Below are 22,712 nucleotides of genomic sequence, written 5' to 3' on the forward strand. Positions count from 1 at the left end.
AAAGTTGGCATTTTATGTCCTCTAAAACATATCAAAAAATTAAAGAAAATAAAAATAGTGTATTTTTTGCAAATCAAGTTTTAGTGACAAAAAGATAAATAAAAAATCACCAAAATTTGTTTACCGTGTATAATTTTGTTTCAGTGTAGTCCATATCCATACCTACAACTTTGCCGAAGACACCAAATCGATCAAAAAATTCCTTCAAAAGATACAGATTTTTGAATTTTCATACATCATTTTTGTATGAACAGCTGCCAAATTTGTATGGAAAATTATATAGACAAACTAATGATGCAAAATGGCTTCTTTGGGCATAGCAAAGGCACCAAAAAAGTTTCAGTCGGATTAAAAAATACAAAAAAATCGAATGACCGAAATCTGAGAGAACTGCTCTAATTAAAAAACGTTACTTAATCCACCTTTAGGTGGTTGGTGCCTTCCTCACATTCATAAAGTCAATACATTCAGTAAAAATAGCAACATTTCCCCTTAACATGTTTAACAAATCAACTTTATTACTCATTTCTTTTGATAGGGTTCGCAGACCTTCAATATTTCTTGCTCATCGGCAAGGTCTGATAAAAAAACCTATTCGCATGGAAGATTCAGACAATATTTCTATCACAATATCTGAAATCCGGCTTCCAAAAAGTGTATAAATAACATTTAAGTGCTAATAACTATGGATAGGGTTGTCAGATCTTCGATGTTTTAGGTTCATTTGACAGGTCTTTCGATTATCTTACTAACGACGGGTCGCATGATGGACCCGAAAATCATTTTTATTGAAATATCTGAGATCCGGCCTCCAAAAAGTGCATAAATAACACTTAAGTGCTAATAACTTTTGATAGGGTTGTCAGATCCTCGATGTTCTAGGCTCATTTGGAAGGTCTTTCGATTATCCAACTAACGACTGGTCGCATAAGGGACCCGGACATCATTTTCATTGAAATATCTGAGATCCGGCCTCCAAAAAGTGTATAAATAACACTTAAGTGCTAATAACTTTTGATAGGGTTGTCAGATCTTCAATGTTTTGGGTTCATTAGAAACGTCTTTTTAATACCTTTCTGAAAATGTATAACACGATAGGTTTTCTTGCAAAAACCACCCTTTTTACAACCTTACGGACATACGCCAAAATCGTTTTTTTAGCATAACTTTTGAAGTACTTAACTAAACTTGCTGATTTTAAATAGAGACCTATGGGACCCCAAGACGGATTGAATGAGACTAATACAGTCAAAATCCGTTCATCCAGTCCGGAGATTGCTCAGAACATGATTCTGAGTCGATATGTATACGTGAAGGTTGGTCTACGAGGTCAAATTAATAAGTTCATTTTTCGAGTGATTTTATAGCCTTTCCTCAGTAAGGTGAGGAAGGCAAAAATAACGAGGAATTCAAAAGAGAAATGTGAGCCGGTAACATGGAGTGAAACGTTCACAGCTGTCTTAGTAAACTTCACAGAAGCTTATCAGAAAGTTTAACTCCATGTTGCACTTTTAATTTCTCGATAGATTAATGAGAAGACTTCCATCATTGCCATGATGATTAGTTCAAAGGTATAAATTTTGCGTCGCTATCAAAATTTTGACAAAATTCCTTCAACAATTTGTCTAGAATAGTACCGTAAATGTGGTGATACTTTTTGGTAACGATTACCGAATTCCTTGTAAAGTTATGGAAATCGTCATTAATCAATGGTATCTAGGAAGTCAATGATTGTACCACAAAATTATATAAATTTTGAAACACATTTGATTTAGACCGAAAATTTCTCTGTGGCTTCAAGAAGGCAACGACCGGCACATGCTGATTCATTTTGGTGCAGAAATTCGTTAAATTCGTTAAATTGTAGAACATTTTAGAACGAAGATCAATTTTCTTCAAAAATGATTAACGGGTTGAAATAATTTAAAAATTTCGAAACATTGTTGTCTAATTTCCTTTTTTCCGAGCTCCTCGCGAAGATGGAGCTCTGGGTCCAGCCGTGTTATTTGTATTTTGTTACTCATGTATTTATGTTTTGTATTATGTATTTACATAAAGAAGTAGGTTTTTGGTGCCACTGCCTTGGTGGCTTTTCCTGCCTTAAAAAAGTAAATAAATTCAATTCAATTGGGTCCTAAAATGAAGCTTAGATTGGTGATATTATTGTTTACAGCGATAAAGCTTATTTTTCTGAGTACAATGACCCTTTGTACGACCACAAAGAGTTGAAAATGGATTTTTAAATCAATTTTGAAAAATTAACCGCGCGGTCCTTCTTGACAGAAAAGCTCCTACTTGACAGCTCGTTCCAAGGGGACCATAGTAGATCCATCGAAAAAATGTTGTCTTGTCAAAAAAAAATTTTGCGTTAAAATGAAAAAAAGTGATTAGAAATGGTTTTTAATCGTGTTTTTTACCGTTGTACATAAAAATTGACATAGGGCTTTAGTACCCAATTCAATTTCTCCCACCGTGCCTCAAGTAGGGGGTACAACAAAATTAAATCCGTCTGTCAAACCGGTCCACCAAACAACACCAAAACCGGAAGCAACCCCTGTCAAGCCGGTCTACCTGTGCAGTTGCACTTCATTTGTTTTGATACACATCTGCCCTCTCGCGTTTGCCGCCGCCGCCAAAGCACGCAAATCAAAAGGAGAGCGCAATATTATTTTCGCTCTCGCGAAGTTCGATGCACAAGCAAGAGACGAAAGATGAGAGAAAGAGAGCAAGAGAGAGAGAGCGAGGGGGTTGAAGCAGTGCTGCCAAAATCGTGGTTGATGATTTCTGATACACAGTTTTGAATAAGATTTTGAAGATTTGGTTGTATTTTTAGCATTTTTTTTTCACTTCCGGCGGGAATTTTTGTAAGGTCGTTGAACTATAAATTTCAATACTGCCACAGTTTTCTCTAGAAACCTAGATTTTACACAAAGACAACAAGCTTATTATTGACAGCACTGCCAACCGGCTCGTCTTGTCAGTTTCCCCTCTCTTTTTGTCTCGCGAGGTTGCGCAAAATGCTCGCCCTCTCTCTCGTTTTCGCTCTCGCCAAAACTGGCCGCCCTGCTTTTTCTACCGCGCCGGCACCACACGAACGCGGCCGAAAAACGTCATTCGAGTGTGTAATCGTGAATGAGACCAGAAGCAGTGCTGAGGCCGTCTTTTGTGTGCGCCAGCGGACCGTGTTTCGCGGTTGGTTAAAAGGTAGGCCGTGTATGTGGAGAGAATCCGGATTTGGCACCGGTGAAAATCGCGTGTGGTTCCGGGGGTGTTTTGAGGGAATAACTCGGATTGCTTGCGGAATAAAGGGGGTAACTTCCGGTTGAAATTTCGCGACTTTCGTGGGGGCTCCCCCCCGTGGGCAGTGAAAAATCGACATTTTGATTTTTTTTTCTCCTTAGTGCGTCGTGGTTTTTTCCTTTTTGTTGGCAGTTCCGAGCTCAAGAAATTAGTGCGAATAAAACAAGACTACGGCGAAAAACGTGTGCGGGTTGAGTTCCTTCCTAAAATATTGCTTTTTCTTCCCTCGATTCCATGTTGGATTGGTGAACCCCTCCCCCCTTTTTGGAACCGGTGTCAGCAGGAGAGAGGAGTCGGAAGGAGTGTGGTGAGGAGAAGAGGAGAGAGAGAGGAGTTGTGTGGCGCAGGAAGTAGTAGCAGCAGCAGGCAGGAACCGTAAGATCTCCAGAGGCGAAGTAGGCGACGACGACGACGGAATTTAGCAGCAGACAAGAGACAGTTCAGAGCAACCTTCAAGAAATGTCTGGAAATACGTGCTTCAAGTGTGACCGGCCGGGCCATTACGCCCGCGACTGCCAGAACGTTGGCGGCGGCGGCGGTGGTGGCCGTCCCGGCGGACCCCGTGGTGGCGGCGAGCGCCGTGAGTTCGGAGGCGGTGGCGGACGCCGCGAGAAGTGCTACAAGTGCAACCAGATGGGCCACTTTGCACGTGACTGCAAGGAGGACCTGGACCGGTGCTACCGTTGTAACGGTAAGTTTCTGCCCCAAAAAAAAACTTTCACCTCGTGTCTGACCATCAAAATTGCAAATGTCCTCCCAAAAGCCGAGCCTTCTCTCGACACGCGAATTAAAAATATTGAAATTTAACCCCTCCTGTCTCGAAATTTTGCATCAAGTCACCTTGGAAGCCATTTTTTATCGATTCCCAGCAAAATGCACATAAATTTCCACCCGTCCACGACTTGGACACAACGCAGCAGGCCGCGCTGTGTGACGTGACGGTGCCGGCACATGAGAAAAGACGAGAGAGTGGCAGGGCAGGAAACGGACCGCTCTACCGCGTGCACTCGCAAGTCGTTGGCTTTTCAACGACGTTGAAGGCGCGCGGTGGCGCCGACCACGACGCGGCCAGTGCTGCCAGCGAAAAGTGTGGGGTTGTTTTGAGATAGAGAGAGGGAGGAAAAATAAGAGAGAGCGATTTTGTTGATTGGCCCAACTCTGGCTGAATTTTTGTGGGGGTTGGAGAGGCGAGATTTTGTTTTTGTTTTCTGTTTGGCTGATAAAATTACATTCGAAAGTTATTTTTGGGTTTTTTATTGTGATTTTTTGCGAGATTTATTGCGTAGATTGTCAAGTTCAAGATTTTTTTCTATCAACATTTTTCTTCTCTTTTGTGTTCTTTATGCGACAAAATTCTTCTACATTTTTAGTTTTTTTGGCTCGCTTGTTTTTATTTTGTTCTCTTAAAATCTTAACTTTATTGTTGTATGTTTTTTTTATTATTTGTATTTGCACTTATCTTATTTAGTTTTATTTTGTCTTTCTTATGCTTCCTTGCCCTGATAAAAAGTCTAACTTTTTACGCAACACAGTGCTGCCTTTGGCGATTTTTTATAGTTATAGTGCATTTTCTCATATATGGATTCAAAAATAAAGTTGTTGTCTCTTTGACTGAAGTAAACTTTCAAAAATTGCTATTTGTAAATTTTTCGAGGGTATTTTTCAAACTTTCTCAACCCACTATTTCCGGAGCATGATTTGAAAGGGGCGGTACAACATTGCTCTTAAGGGCCTTTTGTCCCATTTAATCGCGTATAATGAAGTGCCGTAAGAGCAATGTCGTACCGTCCTTTTCAAATGTTGATCCAGATGTCAAGAGTTTTTTTTACTAGGGACCCTAAATAGGGAGACTGGTCGATGTGAATTTGACGTACCCAAACAGACGCAAGTTTGACGTATCCAAACGAGCATTTGCCTTTACTCCCAGCAAAACTTGGCAGTGTTGGCAAACACAAAACTTACGTTGCCAGATCGATTTAGCAAAGTCTGGCCAGTCTCCCTATTTAGGGTCTCTATTTTTTACGGGTCCAATAAGCTATTGTGTTTCATAATAGGACCTAATAAAAAAACTAGATTTGAAAAGAATGATAACTTCACCAAAAACAATCCGTCCGTCATTTACTAAATCGAGTTATTTTTTTAAATTTAATTCTTTTTGGAGTGCAACTATTTTTTTCAAAATAGTCTTACATTTTTGCCAACGACACCAAACCGATCCTTCTCAAGATAGAGTTTTTCGAATATTTGCAGGGTTGTTACGAAAAAGTCGAAGAAAAATCCGCGCCAGATCCGCGCCGACCCCAAAACCCAATCCGCGCGAAATCCGCGCCATATAAAAAAATCGCGACAAACATAGAAGAGAGTAACATAATGAATAAAATTTTAAACGAAAAAAGAATAATACAGAAAGCATTACTGATCCGTTGATCAGTTGTGGATTCATATCCCACCTGCACCAAGTGGAATCTTTTCTGCCATTTCTGAAACAATATTAGCAATTTTTTGTAACACTTTAAATATCGTTGCTTTAAAAACAAATTTAGGAAAAAAATTAAATACAAAAATTAAAAAAAATTAAAACCCTAAAATAAATTACCAAATAATAAAATATAGGGACTTGATAATTTTCACCAAATTTTCTTCTTAAACTTTCTCTAAACTAAAATATGACTCCGAAAATGATTCGAACTAAGAAAATGGCAAAAAAACAATTATTTAATAATTTAATAATCAAATAATAAAATAACTTAATAATTTAATAACTAAATAACTAAATAATTAAATAATTTAATTATTTAATAATTTAATAATTTAATAATTTAATAATTTAATAATTTAATAATTTAATAATTTAATAATTTAATAATTTAATAATTTAATAATTTAATAATTTAATAATTTAATAATTTAATAATTTAATAATTTAATAATTTAATAATTTAATAATTTAATAATTTAATAATTTAATAATTTAATAATTTAATAATTTAATAATTTAATAATTTAATAATTTAATAATTTAATAATTTAATAATTTAATAATTTAATAATTTAATAATTTAATAATTTAATAATTTAATAATTTAATAATTTAATAATTTAATAATTTAATAATTTAATAATTTAATAATTTAATAATTTAATAATTTAATAATTTAATAATTTAATAATTTAATAATTTAATAATTTAATAATTTAATAATTTAATAATTTAATAATTTAATAATTTAATAATTTTTTTAATTTAATAACTAAATAATTTAATTATTTAATAAATAAATAATTAAATAATTTTATAAATTAATAACTTAAGAACTTTCTTAAAAAATTAAAAAATTAAGAACTTAAAAAATCCATGTTAATTTTTTTTTTGTAATTTTTCAATGTGAGAATTCATATTTCTTTTTGCGTTTTTGAGTCTGCAAGATTTGGCAATTTAAATTTATGAATTCTATTTTTTTGTTTAATTGAATATGTAAATTCTGAAATTTTCAATGTTAGACGGAGATTTTAGCAGATTGCTAAGTGGATTTCGTCATGTTTTGATAATTGGGAGTAGAACCAAAAAAACGACCCCGGGTCTTTTGTGGTCTCTATTGCAAGTTTCTGCTCGAATCTAGGATTCCGAAGGCTTGAATGGGGAGAGCACCCAAACCTCTTTCTACTCCAAGGAACCTTCCACCCCAGTGTTTGAACTGACGACCTTTGGATTGCGAGTCCAACCGCCGCCAGTGATTCCACCGGAGTAGGCTTGGTTTGGTGTGTTGTTTGTACTTATGGCATGGAGACAACTCCTACACCTGGAATGACTTAACGGCCTAACAACCAAGGCCGGAACCGACATTTTACTTCCTCATCCGATGGAAGGTTGCAGCAGATGGGAATCAAACCCAGAATCATCCGCTTACAAAGCGGACAGCGTAACCATTCGGCCACGCACTGCCACCCGGGGGGAGTAGAACCAATTCTACCCAAATCAGAGTGGCAACAGAATCTTTCAATTTTTAATACCACAAATTTCAAAATTTAAATTTAAGATTGAAAAAACTTAAAAAATCTAAAAAGATCTAAAGCTTTTTGAAATTCTGTAATTTTTCGAATTTTGTAATTTTGAAATTGTAATTAATATGCTCACTCAATATTTATTGTATGCTATATTAAAAAATTCCTTGGAAACTTTGGAACCCTGTACCGATCAAAAAAAAATCTAAGGGTTAAATCCCATCCGGAACATACCCTAAGAATCATTTAAGTACATCCTTATGTCTAAATCTTTGGAAAAAGTTTAAAATATGAGTCAGAAGATAAAATTTAAATGTATCATGTGAATAATTGTAGAAAAATATTTAAACCAGGTAAGCAAATGTTAACAAAAATTATGAGTTGTAATGTTATGTAAAATTTATATAAGAAATCTCAATACATTTTGAAAAATTAACGCTCCTTGAAGATTATTTTGAAGATTCGTATTAAGAAAAAAACAATGAATAATTTTCAGAAGAAAATTTTCTTCATTAACAACTTCATAGAAATTGATGTTTTTGCACTCAAAGAAAAAGATTGAATTTATTTAATTGCTTATAATATTTTCCTTTGTAACTTGAAGAAATTCTATCGTTCTCAATTATTTTATTTATGAAAATTGCTATCCGCGCGAAATCCGCGCCTGAACAAAATTAGCCAGCAAATCCGCGCCAGATCTGCGCGATACGCGCCATCCGCGCCATCCGCGCGATCCGCGCCGTCCGTAACAACCCTGTATTTGCCGAGCATTTTTCTATGGACAGTCTCAAAATTCATATTGATGGAGAAACTATTGATGCAAAATTGCTACTTTGGACATAAGGAATCAATTGGCAAAGTTTTATATAAATAAATGATGCCGTGTTAAACCTTTCGACCTATTCTCATAACTTTTGCAGTTTTCTGCTATCCAAACAACATATTCAGATAAATCAACAATGAAGAGTTGCATGCTCACTTTTTGACAAAGAACATTGTCTTAAAGCTCTATCTGCGGTGTCAATCCAACAATTTTGGAAAATGTCGCTTTATCGTGTTGCATCCTGCTATTAGGCACTTGAAGTTCTCGTCCGTGTTTGGGAAGTGGTATGCTACGCAACAGGTCATGTTGCGTGGAATATTCAACACAGTTGTGTGTGTGTGTGTGGTCCAATCCAATACCCGCTAACCGGTAGCGAAATTATGGGAAAGTATAATTTGTATCAGACTGTGTATATTCCGAATGCTGATACAGCTTATCTCAGTCCCGGGTATTAGGTGGTGACAGCCCTCGCGCTGCTTCCAACGACCCATTTCAGAATGACAGAGCTCCTTGCGGTCCAATTCCGAGGTCGCTGGGCATTGTTCGGCCCCGCCTAAACATAGAAGCAAGCATCTGAAGGAAACTCGATCTATATTTAGACTTCCAATCCCCTCAGGCAAATCAGGGATCAGCGCGTATTTAATATGAGAAGATAACATGTTTCAACACTACGGATCAATTCACTGCTAGAGTGTAAACCTTCTGATGGCCAACTGCTTAGTGTCCCAGACCACCAATCCAAAGATGTGAGTTCGAATCCCACCTGATTCATTTTGGTTTTTATTCATATTCAAATTTCTGATTCCAAATTTCAAATGTACCGACCGGGATTTGATCCCTGAACCTTCTGCTTGGGAGACAGAAGCCGTAACCATTAAGCCACGGAGCCGGTTATTGCGTGGAATATTCAACACAGTTGCAACAAAAAGCAAGGGATAACCGACGCAAAGGGGCGGTGCATACGTCTACATTCCAAGCCAATATAACCCGGCTCGTATGCGATATAGGGGCAGGGGGGGCAGAATGGTCCGCCTAAGTAAAATGCGCCAAAAACCATACAAAAACATAAAAATTTATGAATTCAGTGTAGTAGGCTTATGCTTTGGGATGTTCCCTTCAATGTTGTATACTTGCTTGATGAAAATTTTGAGCTTAGAACTATTTTTGAGCCACTTTAAAAAAAATGTTTTTTTGACTACTTTTACAGGGTGCGGGGCAGAATGGACCACCTTGTGGGGCAGAATGGGCCACCTTAGAAAACAAGCCATTTCATCTAATAAAACGTTGAAGGGAGACTTAAGGCACCTTTCTAACATAGTTTCCATGAAGTTAGACAACTTTTATAAAAATAGTCACTTAACAAAACAAACATTTCTGAAAATAAAGTTAAAATGTTGAAATAAGACACTATTTTTACAAATAAGCATCAAAACAAGTAAAAAATCAACTAATGTTGCATTAAACGTGATTTGTGAAGCTACAAGGAGTGAAATAATCCATTTAGCTCAAATTTCGTGACTCTTGATTGTTTTTATAAGGCAGGAAAAGGGTGGTCCATTCTGCCCCCAAGTGGAATTTAATTTAACACTTCCACCACCAAGCCTCTAATAGATTTGAAGGTTCCATTGTTGTTTGTTTACCTTGGTTGTAACCTCTAGTAACATTATAAGCATTGAACAAACTTTTTCAAACAATCATACTTTTCAGAAAGCTTATTTAGAAACCTCGAAAAAAACAACATTTGCGTGATTTTGTCAATTATTTACATTTTTGCTCATAATTCGAAAAATACAATGAATTCAAACGTCGTTTTCGGTATGATGATGTTATTTGACGTCCTTTATAAGACCCTTGCCTTACAGTTGGTCTAAATCCATTCTAAAGCCCAAAACCAAGGGTGGCCCATTCTGCCCCCCTGGTCCATTCTGCCCCCCCCCCCCCCCTGCCCCTACTCGAAGTGATTAACCCCTAGACCTGGAAGCAGATGACCTGGAGCAAGGAGCAGCCCAAGCTGCATTAAATGTTGCTCTTATAATTCCTCGATACACTCTAGGTACTTGAAATACACATCCGTGTTAGGGAAGCCCTTTTTCGGTGGCCAATATATGCATTCTAGGCACAGTACTTGTCCGATAACCGGTAACTGGGCGTTGTTTAACTGGGCTGTAGAAACCAATGCTGTTAATCGTTGGAATCAACGGCGTTTATATCATCGCTGTCGTTGATCGTTGATTTAAACGTAATCGCAGCCATCGTTGATTTAAACGTCAACGTCAACGAAGCCGTTGATTTGAACGGCGTTGATCAACGCGTTGATTATCATTGATCAACGGCGTTCTTTTATAGTTTTATGAGGAAAGAACGATTTTTTCATCCCTGGGCCTTGTAAAGTCAAGGGGCATGATTTGATCCTAGTGCATTAGTTAAAATTTGGGTATATATTCTTTTTTATAAGCACTATGGACACCACTTCATGCTACGAGAACTCGCTTTGGCGCAGCCCCAGGGCTTAAGCGTTGACCGATAAGCTGTCTTCGTGAACTAGGTAGTTCTCCGATAGTGAAAATATCACAATTGCACAAGACACCGCTGCTTCTGTGACTTTTTCACTATCACAATGTGGGATTTAGGTGGGACTTTAGGATAGTACAATTGATTTGTTGCTTAGCATTAGCATTTAAAATAAATCTGTATGCTTTCCAAATCTTTTTGATGTTAAAGTTAGTTGCAATTGTTAAGTTAAAGTAATGCTGTCAATAAACTGTGATTGATGTAGAATACTAGGCATTCTTTTATGTCAAATTGTCCATAGAGTCTCGATCAATCAATAATGTAATGATATCAGACAAAATTCGTTAATCTGTTGAACTAACGGTTTTCGGATTATGATTGTATCTACCATTGTTGCGAATCGAGGAACTACGGATCTTTTGACGTAAATGGTCATTTCTTTTTCAAATCGCGGTTTCTATCCTATTTGTATATCAGTTCATAACTTTTTTATTGTTTTTGATAGAAGTAGTACTACAACAGTTAAAGGAATGTTTAGTTTTGACATTAATTTTAGAGGATTTTAGATTAAAGTTAAGATTTTCAATCTAAAGTAGTTAGAAAATGAACATTTGGACTTAAATGAATAATTGAATAAGTTGGACTTATGAATAAAACACACCTGTACATTTATTCTAGATTCAGATCCATACAGCGTCAGTGTTTATTTGGTCGAAGTGTACTAATTCATTGGCAGATCTGATTCTAGTTGTAATGTATGACAAGACTACAGACGGACGTGACAGGACGAGGGCCCAGTTTAGAGGTTTCAACATCAACGATGTGCGGCTGGACCACCCTCCCAAAAAAAAAAAAAAAAAAAAAAAAAAATGAGGAAAGAACGATTTTTTCATAAATGTATTGATTGGGAAACATTCTCAAATAGATGTGACATGGTTGTTCGGGAATCCGTGTGTACCAAGAGGACCGAAGTGACCGGATTTTAAACATAAATTTTTAGCCCTAGCCAGGGATGGAATAATCGCAAAAAAATCATTTTTGTGACGATTTAGATAGGGGCAGGGGGGCAGAATAGCCCGCCTAAGTAAAATGCGCCAAAAACCATAGAAAAACATACAAATTTATGAATCCAGTGTAGTAGGCTTATGCTTTGGGATGTTCCCTCCAATGTTGTATACTTGGTCGATACAAATTTTTAGCTTAAAACTATTTTTTAGGCAATTAAAAAAAAAAGTTTTTCGACTAGTTTTCCAGGATGCGGGGCAGAATGGGCCACCTTAGAAAACAAGCCAATTTTTCTAAAAAACGTTGAAGGGAGATAATAAATGACTTAAGGGATCTTTCTAACATAGTTTCTATGAAGTTAGACATAATCCATTTAATCAAAATTTCATAGTTTTGATTGTTTTTATAAGGCAGGAAAATGGTGGTCCATTCTGCCCCCAAGTGGATTTAAATTTAACACTTCCACCACCAAGCCTCTAAATGGTTTGAAGGTTCCGTTGTTGTTTGATTACCTTCGTAATAGCTCCTGGTAACATAATAAACATTGAACAAACTTTTTCAAACAATCTAACTTTCGAAAAAGCTTATTTAAGAACCTCGAAATAAACAACATTTGCGTGGTTTTGTCAATAATTTTACATTATTGCTCATAATTCGAAAAATACAATGAATTCAAACGTCGTTTTCGGTGTGGTGATGTTATTTGACGTTCTTTATAAGACCCTTGCCTTACAATTGGTCTAAATCCATTCTAAAGCCAGAAACCAAGGGTGGTCCATTCTGCCCCCCTCTGCCCCTACTGAAAGTTCCTCTCCGTGTTTGGGAAGTGGCCTGCAACGCAACAATTTACTGTTGCATGGAAGATTCAACACTACGATCAACAAAAGGCGAATGACGTTGGTATGAGATAAACTGTGCAAAGGGGCGGGAGGCGGGACATACGTCTCTATTTTAGGCCAACAAAACCCTCGGTTTCGGTCAGTCCTGGAGGCCCAGAAGCAGTTGGTCGAAAAGCAGTTGGTCTGGAGCAGAAAGCAACCCAAGCCCCGAGATTCTCGGACCACAGAAATTTGCTACAAGATGGGGTGGCCAATTTCCTCAGAGATGTTCCGTTGGGGAACATTTACCAAACCATACGAGTTTGAGCAATATGGGTATCAAACTTCATGGTTTTTGATACTGGATACTGGGTTTTTGACGCTCGGGTAGTCATTTAACCACTATTTTTTTTTCTTAAAAATCTCATAACTTTTGATAGAATTGACCAATTTGGATGCTTCCGGTTGCAAAAGTTCCAGATTTGTCTATATTTTGAACTGTCAGATGGGGGACAAATATGGATTCAAATCCAGATTCCGTTGGGGTACCCCGACCCACAATGCCGGAAATGATGCAAAACGGGCACCGTAACAGGTAGGGTCCCCAACTGGAACCGGCTCCGGGGCCCCGTAGGACTTAACCATGTCAATTATTTTTGCAGGATGATGTATTAGGGTGATGCCTTGAAGTTTTGCATCATTTCCGGCATTGTTCTGTGAAAAAGTTATTGTTTAATTTACCCGAACCCCAAATAGGAGGGTCGAGGTACCCCAACGGAATCCGGAATATCTTCGGTAAAAGTGGATCATTTTTGTCCCCCATCTGACAGTTTAAAATATAGACAAATCTGGATCTTTTGAAACTGGAAGCATCCAAATTGGACAATTCCACCAAAAGTTATGAGATTTTTAAGAAAAAAAATAGGGGTCAAATGACTACCCGAGCGTTTGAGTGTGAGCCAGTACGCGGTCGGGATCAATGGTGTAGTTGCAAGCGTGATTGCCTCTAACCCAGTCAGCCTGGGTTCGATGCACCTTCTATCAGTTGTTGTACAGACGATAGGTCATTCCGGGTGTAGGAGTCATCTCCCTGTCCACACACCAAACCAAGCTTGCTCCGGTGGAGTGGAAGGTTCCTTGGAGTAAAAAGAGGTTTGGGTACTCTTGCCATTCAAGTTTTCGAACTCCTAGATTCAAAACTAGAGCCCACAAAAAACCTGGCGGTAGCGTAGATTCAGAAGATACCTATCCTAATCGATTCCCCCATCCCTTCTTCTCCCCTCTAAAACCCAACAGGAAGCGGCCACATCGCGCGCGAGTGCAGCCTGTCGCCGGACGACTCGTGCTGCTACAACTGCAACCAGAGCGGCCACCTGGCCCGCAACTGCCCGGAGAAGAGCGATCGGGACCTGAACGTGTCCTGCTACAACTGCAACAAGAGTGGTCACATTTCGCGGAACTGCCCGACCGGGGACAAGAGCTGCTACAGCTGTGGCAAGATTGGCCACCTGAGTCGCGACTGCACAGAGAACAAGGGCCGCGATTAGAAGTCGGGTTATGCGTCGTCGTGGTGCGCCAGCAGCAGCGGTCTCACAGCAAACACCATCAACAACAACAACAGCATCGTCAGCAATAGCAGCAGTTTGAACCACATCAACAACAACGGCGGCCAGGTCGGTTACTACCACCGGATGGCTCCGCTGCAGAGCAGCAGCAACAACAACAACAACAATCCCCAGACGGTGTCCTGCGTTCAGCAGCAGGACCAGCAAAAGCAGCTTCTCTTTGGTGGGATCAACCCGTTTCACCATCAACACCTACAGCCGCCGTACGGCGGCGGGACGGCGGGCGGATTCGCCGAAAGTACCATCAAATCGATCGGCACCAATTCCGCTACCGCCGCCGCGGCTGCCTATCTGCTGCAACAGCAACAACAACAGCAGAAGAGCTACTACAACACTAGCGCTTCGTCCCCGATTGGGGCCCACCTTGCGGGGGGCGGTCCCATCGGTGTGGGAGGTGCCACCGGTGTGGTGGGGTCATACGCTGCTCCGTCAACTGTCGCGGCCGCTGCTGCTGCCGCTGCCACCCTTCACGCAAGCAAACCACGATTCAAATTATAATAAATGATGATCATTGAACAATATTGATTGCAGATAACTGATGAAGAAGTTTAAAAAAAGAAGAAAATCACACACTCACTCACACACACACACTTTCACGAATGAACTTTTTTTTTTGAAAATCAAAAAAAAACATTAATGCAGAAGCGGCAAACAATTTAGGAGGGTCTCTCGCGAGGAAGATACAAATCTATATTGATTCAGACACTCTCTCAAACATAAGCGTTTTATGCTATTTATTGTTTTTTTCCCTCCCCCTTTCTTTCATGTTCTCTTAAACTGTACGAAGCGAAAGCGTTTGATAAAATATACACTCACACACTATTTCGTATATTGGAGAGCTCTAAATAAAAAAAAAATTAAAACCCAGATCAAGGAAGAAATCAACCGCTGAAAGGTTAAAATTTTGCGTTTTTTTTATTTCATCATTTTTTTTTTTCTTTTACGGTTGAGGGTAATTTGCTGGTAAGAAGTTTAAAGTAGTTGAGTAAAGACTTTTTTTTCTACATTATATATTTTTTTCTTATTTTTTCATTTCCTAACATCTTGTATTTATCTATCAAACACGGCGCAAAATGTAGTGTTGCGTTTTCATAATCGTAGCGTTAGAGTTTGTTTGCAGTTTTCAATCAGCAAAGCAAAAAAAAAGAAAGTCACATTTGAAAATGGAACCCAGTTCGGTTAGTTGCGCTTAAAGGTGTTCCCCCTTTCCTCCCATTGACAAAATTGTGGACTCGCTGAGCTTGCGCTGGGGTGGTTTTTCGGTCTTTCCGGTTGGTTGTCGGACGTGAAACAGCTGTATCGCTCTAACGAAACGCGCCAGTTCTACATAGCAGACTCGGGAAGCTGTTCAACAGCAGCTTTGAGAGAGTTGTGCGAAGCGCGGGTATAGACACGAGGAGCACGATTTACAACAAGTCAGTTCAACTACTTGCTTATGCCGACGACATTGACATTATGTGTAAGTGAACGAGTTCGTGTACTTGGGATCGCTGGTAACTGCCGACACCGTTGTGAGTACTGTGCCAACCTTGATGTATGGGACCCCAGTGTGCCGCTGTAAACAGAGCCCAAATGACAGTTCCACAGTGTTCACAACCAGTTTAGAGATCCAGACTTGTATTCCAGCTGGAAATCTTGCTTACTTCGGATTACGGAAAACCTTGATATCTGAATAAGATTCGAACGGAACAGAATCGATACCATCAAAAAGCTAAAGAATTACTAAGCATCTGGTAAGGAAGGTATCGGAGCGGAACTCATCAAGATTAGTGATACAGTCAAGATCTGGATCTACAAGAAGAGATTCATGTTGGATTTTGCATCTACTGAGTGTTTTCCCTGTGCGAAAGTTTTCATAGGTGTCGCTAGTTTTATCAGGTAAGTCTCCGACGAAGATGATGACCGCTTGGCCCTGCTTGTGTCCCCCTCGTGAGTGCGAAACCGGAACCACCCGAGCGCAAGTTTCGCCGTTTTGGTTATATTTGTCCTCACCTTTCCGCATAGAAAGAAACACAAAAAGATTTAAAGCGTTATTGGAAGTAAAACATTTAACAAAACAAAAAAAAGTCATAGATCTTTGCGTATTAGTCTAAAACAAAATATTTACTAAATACAATTGATTGAAACATTATAAACTTAAAGAAGAAAAAACAAGCAAAATCTATTAAACAAGAAGAGAAACAAAAAAAAACAAACCAAGTAAGAAATTTTAGTGTCGATAAACGTCTATATATTAAAGAAATCAAGAAAATGTAATCGTACAAAAAATTAAGAAGCAGCAGAAGTAACAACAACCACACTCACAATAGAGAGAGAGATAGAGGAGCGAAACGCGAAGAGAAGGCATCAAACAGAGAGAGTAAAAGATTGAACAACCAAACGAAAAAAAAGGCAATGAGAGCGAATGCAAGATGAAAGAGCAGAAGTCAACACTAGCGAAACTAACACAGAAACAGACACACACAAATCAAAGGAAGCGAAGCGAGCAGAACGAGGGAGGATGAGAGAATACACACAACTGAAACAAAAGCGACGAAGAGAGGTAGAAGAGAACAACACAACACACGATTCAAGCTATGTTATTCTTTTTTAAACTGTGATAACAGCCAAATCTTGAGCAAGCAGACGGATTGAGATGAGATTTAAAACACACTCAAACTGAATCGAACTACTAAACTGAGACGAGCAGCGAAATTTGAAAAAAAAAAAGAGTGAAGAATTCCAAAGTTTTGTATTTTTGATTTCTCTAATTTTTGGAGTACAGTGAGGCACTTTGGGCAAAAGTGTCTCAAGCTTGAGCGAGAGGATTTTGTTTTTTCTACGGTGAAAAAAATACATTTTATAAAATATGATGAAGTTATTGGGAAACACACTTTCGGGAGAGTTTTCGGTTCGGCGAATAAAAAAAACCGTTTCCTTAGCCGTCCTCGCGTTTACAAAATATTCACTAAAAACCAGTACTACTGTAACAAAACGAGAAAGAGATAAGCAGAGTAAAGTGTTAACACGAAGCTGAGTTAATTATTAAACAGAGCAAAACTTACAATAACAGAGAAAAAAATGTGTAACAAATAACACGGAAAATGCCCGGAGGAGCAGAAGAAGCAAACAAAAAATATACTACGAAGAAGTACTATTTGTGGGTTATCGTTTTATGATAACGTTGACGACGCTCGATTTGTTTCTATAGTTTTACTACGTTCTTTTTTTATACAACCGGGACAGCCAAGCAGGAGAATTACGCTACTTACTGTAAACTTTAGGACAGAACACAAGAAGAAGAAGTAAATGTCCACAAAGCGGCGGGAGAGCAAACAAAAAAATAAAATACAAAAATGTAATGCAAAGAGTACCTTTTAAAAAATTATTAAGTTGAAGACAAAAGAGCAAACGGGACGATATTTTTACACACAACAAAAAAAAACTCACACTCATTCAGCAAAACTGCACGTTTTCCGTGTTGTTGTTGTGGCCAGGTCGAAGAGCTAAAAAAAAAGAAGTTATAGCTAAGAAACAAAGTAACCTTGGCAAAGTTACGGCGAAATGGACAGTGGCGCGCGCTTGCAACGCGTACAATTCTAATTCCTAAGTGCTCAAAACCAAGACGAAGGCGAAAATGGATCGGAGAACTTTTGTTTATTGTTTCGAAAGGTACTTATCAAAAAACAAAACAAAAAGATGTAAATCAGCGAAGGCGCGAGAAGACCCAGAGCAGAGAGGAGGTCTTCTCGAAACTCTCAGGAAGCCCGACGTTCTGACCCTGACCATGTGCGAGAAGGGCGAAGGCGCGCGCAAGGTGTCGGAATCGAGGCAAGACGACGAGCGTGGAGAGCTGTAACAGACAAACACACACACTTACACAATTGTAGAACACACATACACACAACAAACAGAACCAACAAAATGTTCTTTTTTCTATTAGTTTACTGCGCCGATGAAGAAGACGAAGAGACGAAGCTGCTGACAGGAGAGTTAAAAAAGAAAACACAGAAAATCGTAATCTTGTAAGCTACACCACCCCCCTTGTACTACTCACCAACACAGAGGACAGAGAAGAAAAACTAGAGTAACGAACATCAGCTAAGAAGAATAACAAACAGAAAAGAAGAGAAAAAATAGATCCCGAACCCTTTAAACGAGAGAACAACCCCCTGTACTCTAACTGCGCGAAAGAAGAAGACAATGATGATGAAGATGGAAGAAGAAAGTGAGAAAAAACAGCAAGCCAAGATAAGAAGAAACAACACATATACCAACAAAACAATGAAGCATGCAAGAACAAAACGACGAAATCTGCGAAGAAGAAAAACATGAATTACAACAGAGAAGAAACAAAACGTTAAAAAAAATCTTAAAGATTACAAACAAAAAAAAATGCACTATTATTATTACTATGAAATACTACAAGCAGACAAAACAGCAAAGCAAAAACAAAACAAACAAAAAAAAAATGAGAAAATTATTGATGATGGTAATAAATACATGCATAAAGAAAAATCCACACAGAAAAAAAACTGCAAGCCTTTTGTAAACGAAAAGAATTGTGAACCAAAAAAAGTTTAAAATTTAAATACTCCGTTGCGTTTTGTGTTTTTATTTGGTCGCTGGGAAAATATCTGCCGTGATCCGCCTATTTGGGTCTCCTACGAAAGGCCGAATCTCAAAAGGCCGAATTACTCGAAAGGCAGAATTCTCATAAGGCCGAATGCTCAAAAGGCCGAATCTCATAAGGCAAACCGCGCCCAAAAAGGCGGAAACGCATTCCAAACTTCGTTTGTAATGCGTTTCCGCCTTTTTGGGCGCGGTTTGCTGTTATTATTTTTATAAACCAAAGTTATGTAATAAACATTGGTTTCAAAATAAAGAGGGCATTACTTTCTAGCATTGCTGCTAACTTAATTTTAAAAGATTCTATTTATTCGCCGCAAAAAAATAATTGTAATTATTTAAATTCATTTAAGTACTTGGTGACGAATGATCGAATTTCGGTTATCGTCACCATAATTCAATAAACAACACTATTGAAACACTTTTGAAATGCTTTAATTCATTTTACTCTACTCACTTGTATGCATGGTATCAATATGATCGGTAAAGATAAACAGAATGTACTCATTATGTACTAATTTCGCTTCAAATTATAAAAAAGAACACAGTTCGTTAGTTTACTGTATCTTTGAATATCATAATCAATGAAAATCGTGAAAATATGAACAAAATTCTGAATTCCATAATCATTCTGCCTTTCGTGACATTCGGCCTTTTGAGACGTTTTGCCTTCTGGGCAAAAGACAAAATTTGGCCTTTTGAATTTCGGCCTTCCGAGGTTCTGCCTTTTGAGTTTCAGCCTTTTGAGGCAGTCCCGCCTATTTAGAGAGTTTTCAAATAAACGTGAGTAGCGGAGCGGTAAGTATAAAATCCTAAAATTTGTTTTTGAACAAAATTTCGCTTCCTTTCCGGTTTCTTGGGCTAACATTCATTTTTTAAATTATTTTTGTAAGCGGAAATAAAGCGAAATATATATAATAATAATAATAAACATCCAGAATTCCCTTAAAATTTAAATGAACAATCTTGAAATACCGAAAATTAATAGGACAGAATTCTTATTTTTTTCAGAATGAAGCAACACAGAGGAGAAAGTCATAACATCAGTTTATTTTCTGGCACTAAAAAAACAAAAATTCGAAACTTTACGAATTAATTAATTCAAAAAGACAAATATTAACAAAATAATTCTAAAATTAAAAAACTCAATTTTCTAGAACATGAAAAATTTGCAAAATCAAGAATTGGGTCCTAAAATGAAGCTTATATTGCTGATATTATTGTTTACAGCGATTAAGCTTATTTTTCTGAGTACAATGACCCTTTGTACGACCACAAAGAGTTTAAAATGGATTTTTAAATCAATTTTGAAAAATTAACCTCGCGGTCCTTCTTGACAGAAAAGCTCCTACTTGACAGCTCGTTCCAAGGGGACCATAGTTAATCCATCGAAAAAATGTAGTCTTGTCAATTTTTTTTTTGCATTAAAATGAAAAAAAAGTGATCAGAAATGGTTTTTAATCGTGTTTTTTACCGCTGTACATAAAAATTGACATAGGGCTTTAGTACCTAATTAAGAAATTTATAACTTTAAAAATTCAAACAATTTCAACTAAAGATACCAATTCTACCAATAAAAATGTGGAAACTCAAAAATTAAATACTGCAAAGAAAAAAAATTCAACAAAAGACAAATCTAAGATCTAAGGGATTTTAAATCTTTAAATACCTTCCGAATGATCATATCCTTAAGTCTTTTAATGTTTATAGTGAACGGCCCGAGCGGTTTAGGCTTTCAGGATTTTTGTGATATTTACTTGTAGAGTCAAAACAGATCAGTAAACTTCACTTATTTATATAATACACTTTTTGAAGATTACATTTTTGCAGTAACACTCTCAACTTTTACGCGCACGATCACATCACTTTGCATTAAGATCTTCGTCGAGCCAATTCTCTACGTTGAAGCCAGACTTGTCCTCCAGACCTCTTCGCCGAGCCATGCCAGACCCCGAACTCCTAAGTCCCGGGTGGACTCTTCACGGCGGCTAAGTCCCGACGGACTCTTCACGGCGGCTAAGTCCCGGCGGACTCTTCACAGCGGCTAAGTCCCGGCGGACTCTTCACAGCGGCTAAGTCCCGGCGGACTCTTCACAGCGGCTAAGTCCCGGCGGACTCTTCACAGCGGCTAAGTCCCGGCGGACTGCGGCCTCCACCGCTAAGTCCGGCTGGACTGGGGCCTCTGCTACTGGTGGCTGCTGGCGGGTCCGGCTGGTCTGGGGCTTCTTCAGGATCTGGAACTGGACTGGGCTTGAACTGGCTGGAACTGACTGGAACTAACTGGAACTAACTGCCCTCCTCAAGAATTTTGGGGTTTTTATAGTCAGTCCCCGAAAACTCTACTAAATTTTGTTCTACTAAAAGTGGTCCGTTTCGATGAGAAGCATCGATGAACCTCATGAATTAAATTATGCAGACCTCTGCAATTCTTCATGACTTTCCGTATGGTGTAGTGAGTACACCTCAAAATCGGAAGTCATGGGTTCGAACCATTGTCGTGAAACTTTAAATTATGTTATTGGAATATCAAAATTATGTTCCTAAAACATTCTCAAAAATGTTGGTCAATAATGAGAAGGTCGAATTCTCCAATGAATTTGGTTAAGCCACACCCTCAATTTCCCCTGTCGAATAACATCGCACATTCATAATTGAAAGCTTAACCATTTTTTTGATTGCCTAACAATTGGCGAAATTTAATAAAGGGCTTTTCAGGTGAGGATGACTCATGATCCACACCTGTACATAAGCTTAATTATTTGTCGCGCAACGCGAGCCGACGGGTAAAATTATTTATGCTTGCGTAAGCGCGCATGGTCAGAACTGTGGTGAGGATCGATAAATGGACAAATTTAATGATTTAAATTTGAGGTCGCTGCAATAGCCTTAGTTTTTTTTAAATTTATCATTTAGTTTTTTTAATTTTCTTATTTTTAAATCTCATGTTTTAAAATTATAAGGTTTTAGAATTTTTGAAGAATAGATTTTATTTTTTTGAAATGTTTCAATTTGATTTTTTTTTGTATTTTTTTAAAATATTTCAATCACTTCATTTTTTTTGACGGTCAACAGAGACCGATTTTTGGTTTAAAACTTAGTGCTTCAAAAGAAAAACTAAATGAGAGTTTTTGGTTTAGCAGTACCGGCCATTTGGAATCCAAATACGATGTCTGGAAGAATGAGGAATAAGCAGTTACGTGCAGTGCCTATAATTCGAGCGGAATCAATGAAAGGAATCAGCCGAAAACAGCTTTCGGATAAAATAGACTCCAAAAACAACTTCTTTAAAATAGTTATTGGAAACATGCCAATCATAAAGCAGATATTAAACTATGACTAACAAGCTCGCACTTTTTGACAGTTTGGCAGTTGACCTGCATTTGTTTGCAGAAACTTCAGCCTGCATACATTTTAAGTAGTTTGCGAGGTTGGCAAACTGTCAAACACGAAAAAGTGCGAGTTTGTTTGCCATTGTCTAAAACCTGCTTAACTACGACCATCTTACTTGTCGACTAATACTCTGGGTTCTTAAGAGTCTCAACTCCACCGACTTTTTATTCTTAACAAAAAGAAAAACAACAATTTAAATGATCGATGACAATACTTGCTACTTTTAACGAACAGTAAATTGGTTCCACTTTGACAGTTCAAAATTTAGTCCGTTTTGCAAACCATGGTAAAGACTGTATAGGGGAAACAGACTGACCGAAGCAAATAAAATCAGCACTGGCAACGTATTTTTTGAGCTTGCAACACTGCCAGGGCGGTACGACAATGCTCTCACAGCATTGCTTCCTATTTAAACTCATGTAATTAAAGGTCGTAAAGCAATGTCGTACCGCCTTTTGCAAATTTTGCTTCAGATATTAACTATGTTGATTAAAGTGACAGCTTCGTGAGCAGATTGTAGATCAGCCATGATTGTTGTCAAACCATTAAAACCATTAAAAAACGCTACGGGGTACAAACTAAACAGTGTCATACTAACGGAGGTTCAATGTATTGCTCATTGCGAGATAA

At 38.0% G+C, this 22,712-nt stretch overlaps 1 protein-coding gene across 2 annotated transcripts; it reads left to right on the forward strand.

Moving 5' to 3' along the window:
* The first annotated feature begins 3,046 nt into the window (after nucleotides 1-3,046).
* On the forward strand, nucleotides 3,047-17,759 carry LOC120415968 (CCHC-type zinc finger nucleic acid binding protein). Of its 2 annotated transcripts, none has more exons than XM_039577612.2 (3): nucleotides 3,047-3,204; nucleotides 3,584-3,991; nucleotides 13,756-17,759. In XM_039577612.2, the coding sequence occupies exons 2-3, from the start codon at nucleotides 3,760-3,762 to the stop codon at nucleotides 14,004-14,006; spliced, it is 483 nt and encodes a 160-aa protein (XP_039433546.1). In that variant the 5' UTR covers nucleotides 3,047-3,204; nucleotides 3,584-3,759; the 3' UTR covers nucleotides 14,007-17,759. The 2 variants fall into 2 exon arrangements, with proteins under 2 accessions (XP_039433546.1, XP_039433547.1); XM_039577613.2 differs by having other exon boundaries at nucleotides 3,058-3,204; nucleotides 3,581-3,991.
* The last annotated feature ends 4,953 nt before the right edge of the window (nucleotides 17,760-22,712 follow it).

This window comes from Culex pipiens, chromosome 2 (assembly GCF_016801865.2).
Source record: "Culex pipiens pallens isolate TS chromosome 2, TS_CPP_V2, whole genome shotgun sequence".
NCBI lineage: Eukaryota > Metazoa > Arthropoda > Insecta > Diptera > Culicidae > Culex > Culex pipiens.

Bases quoted from the DNA above. Each gene is read 5' to 3' on its own strand.
- LOC120415968 (XM_039577612.2), top strand. From the start codon at position 3,760: ATGTCTGGAAATACGTGCTTCAAGTGTGACCGGCCGGGCCATTACGCC. The intron at 3,992-13,755 runs GTAAGTTTCTGC...AAAACCCAACAG, and splicing joins CCGGTGCTACCGTTGTAACG to GAAGCGGCCACATCGCGCGC.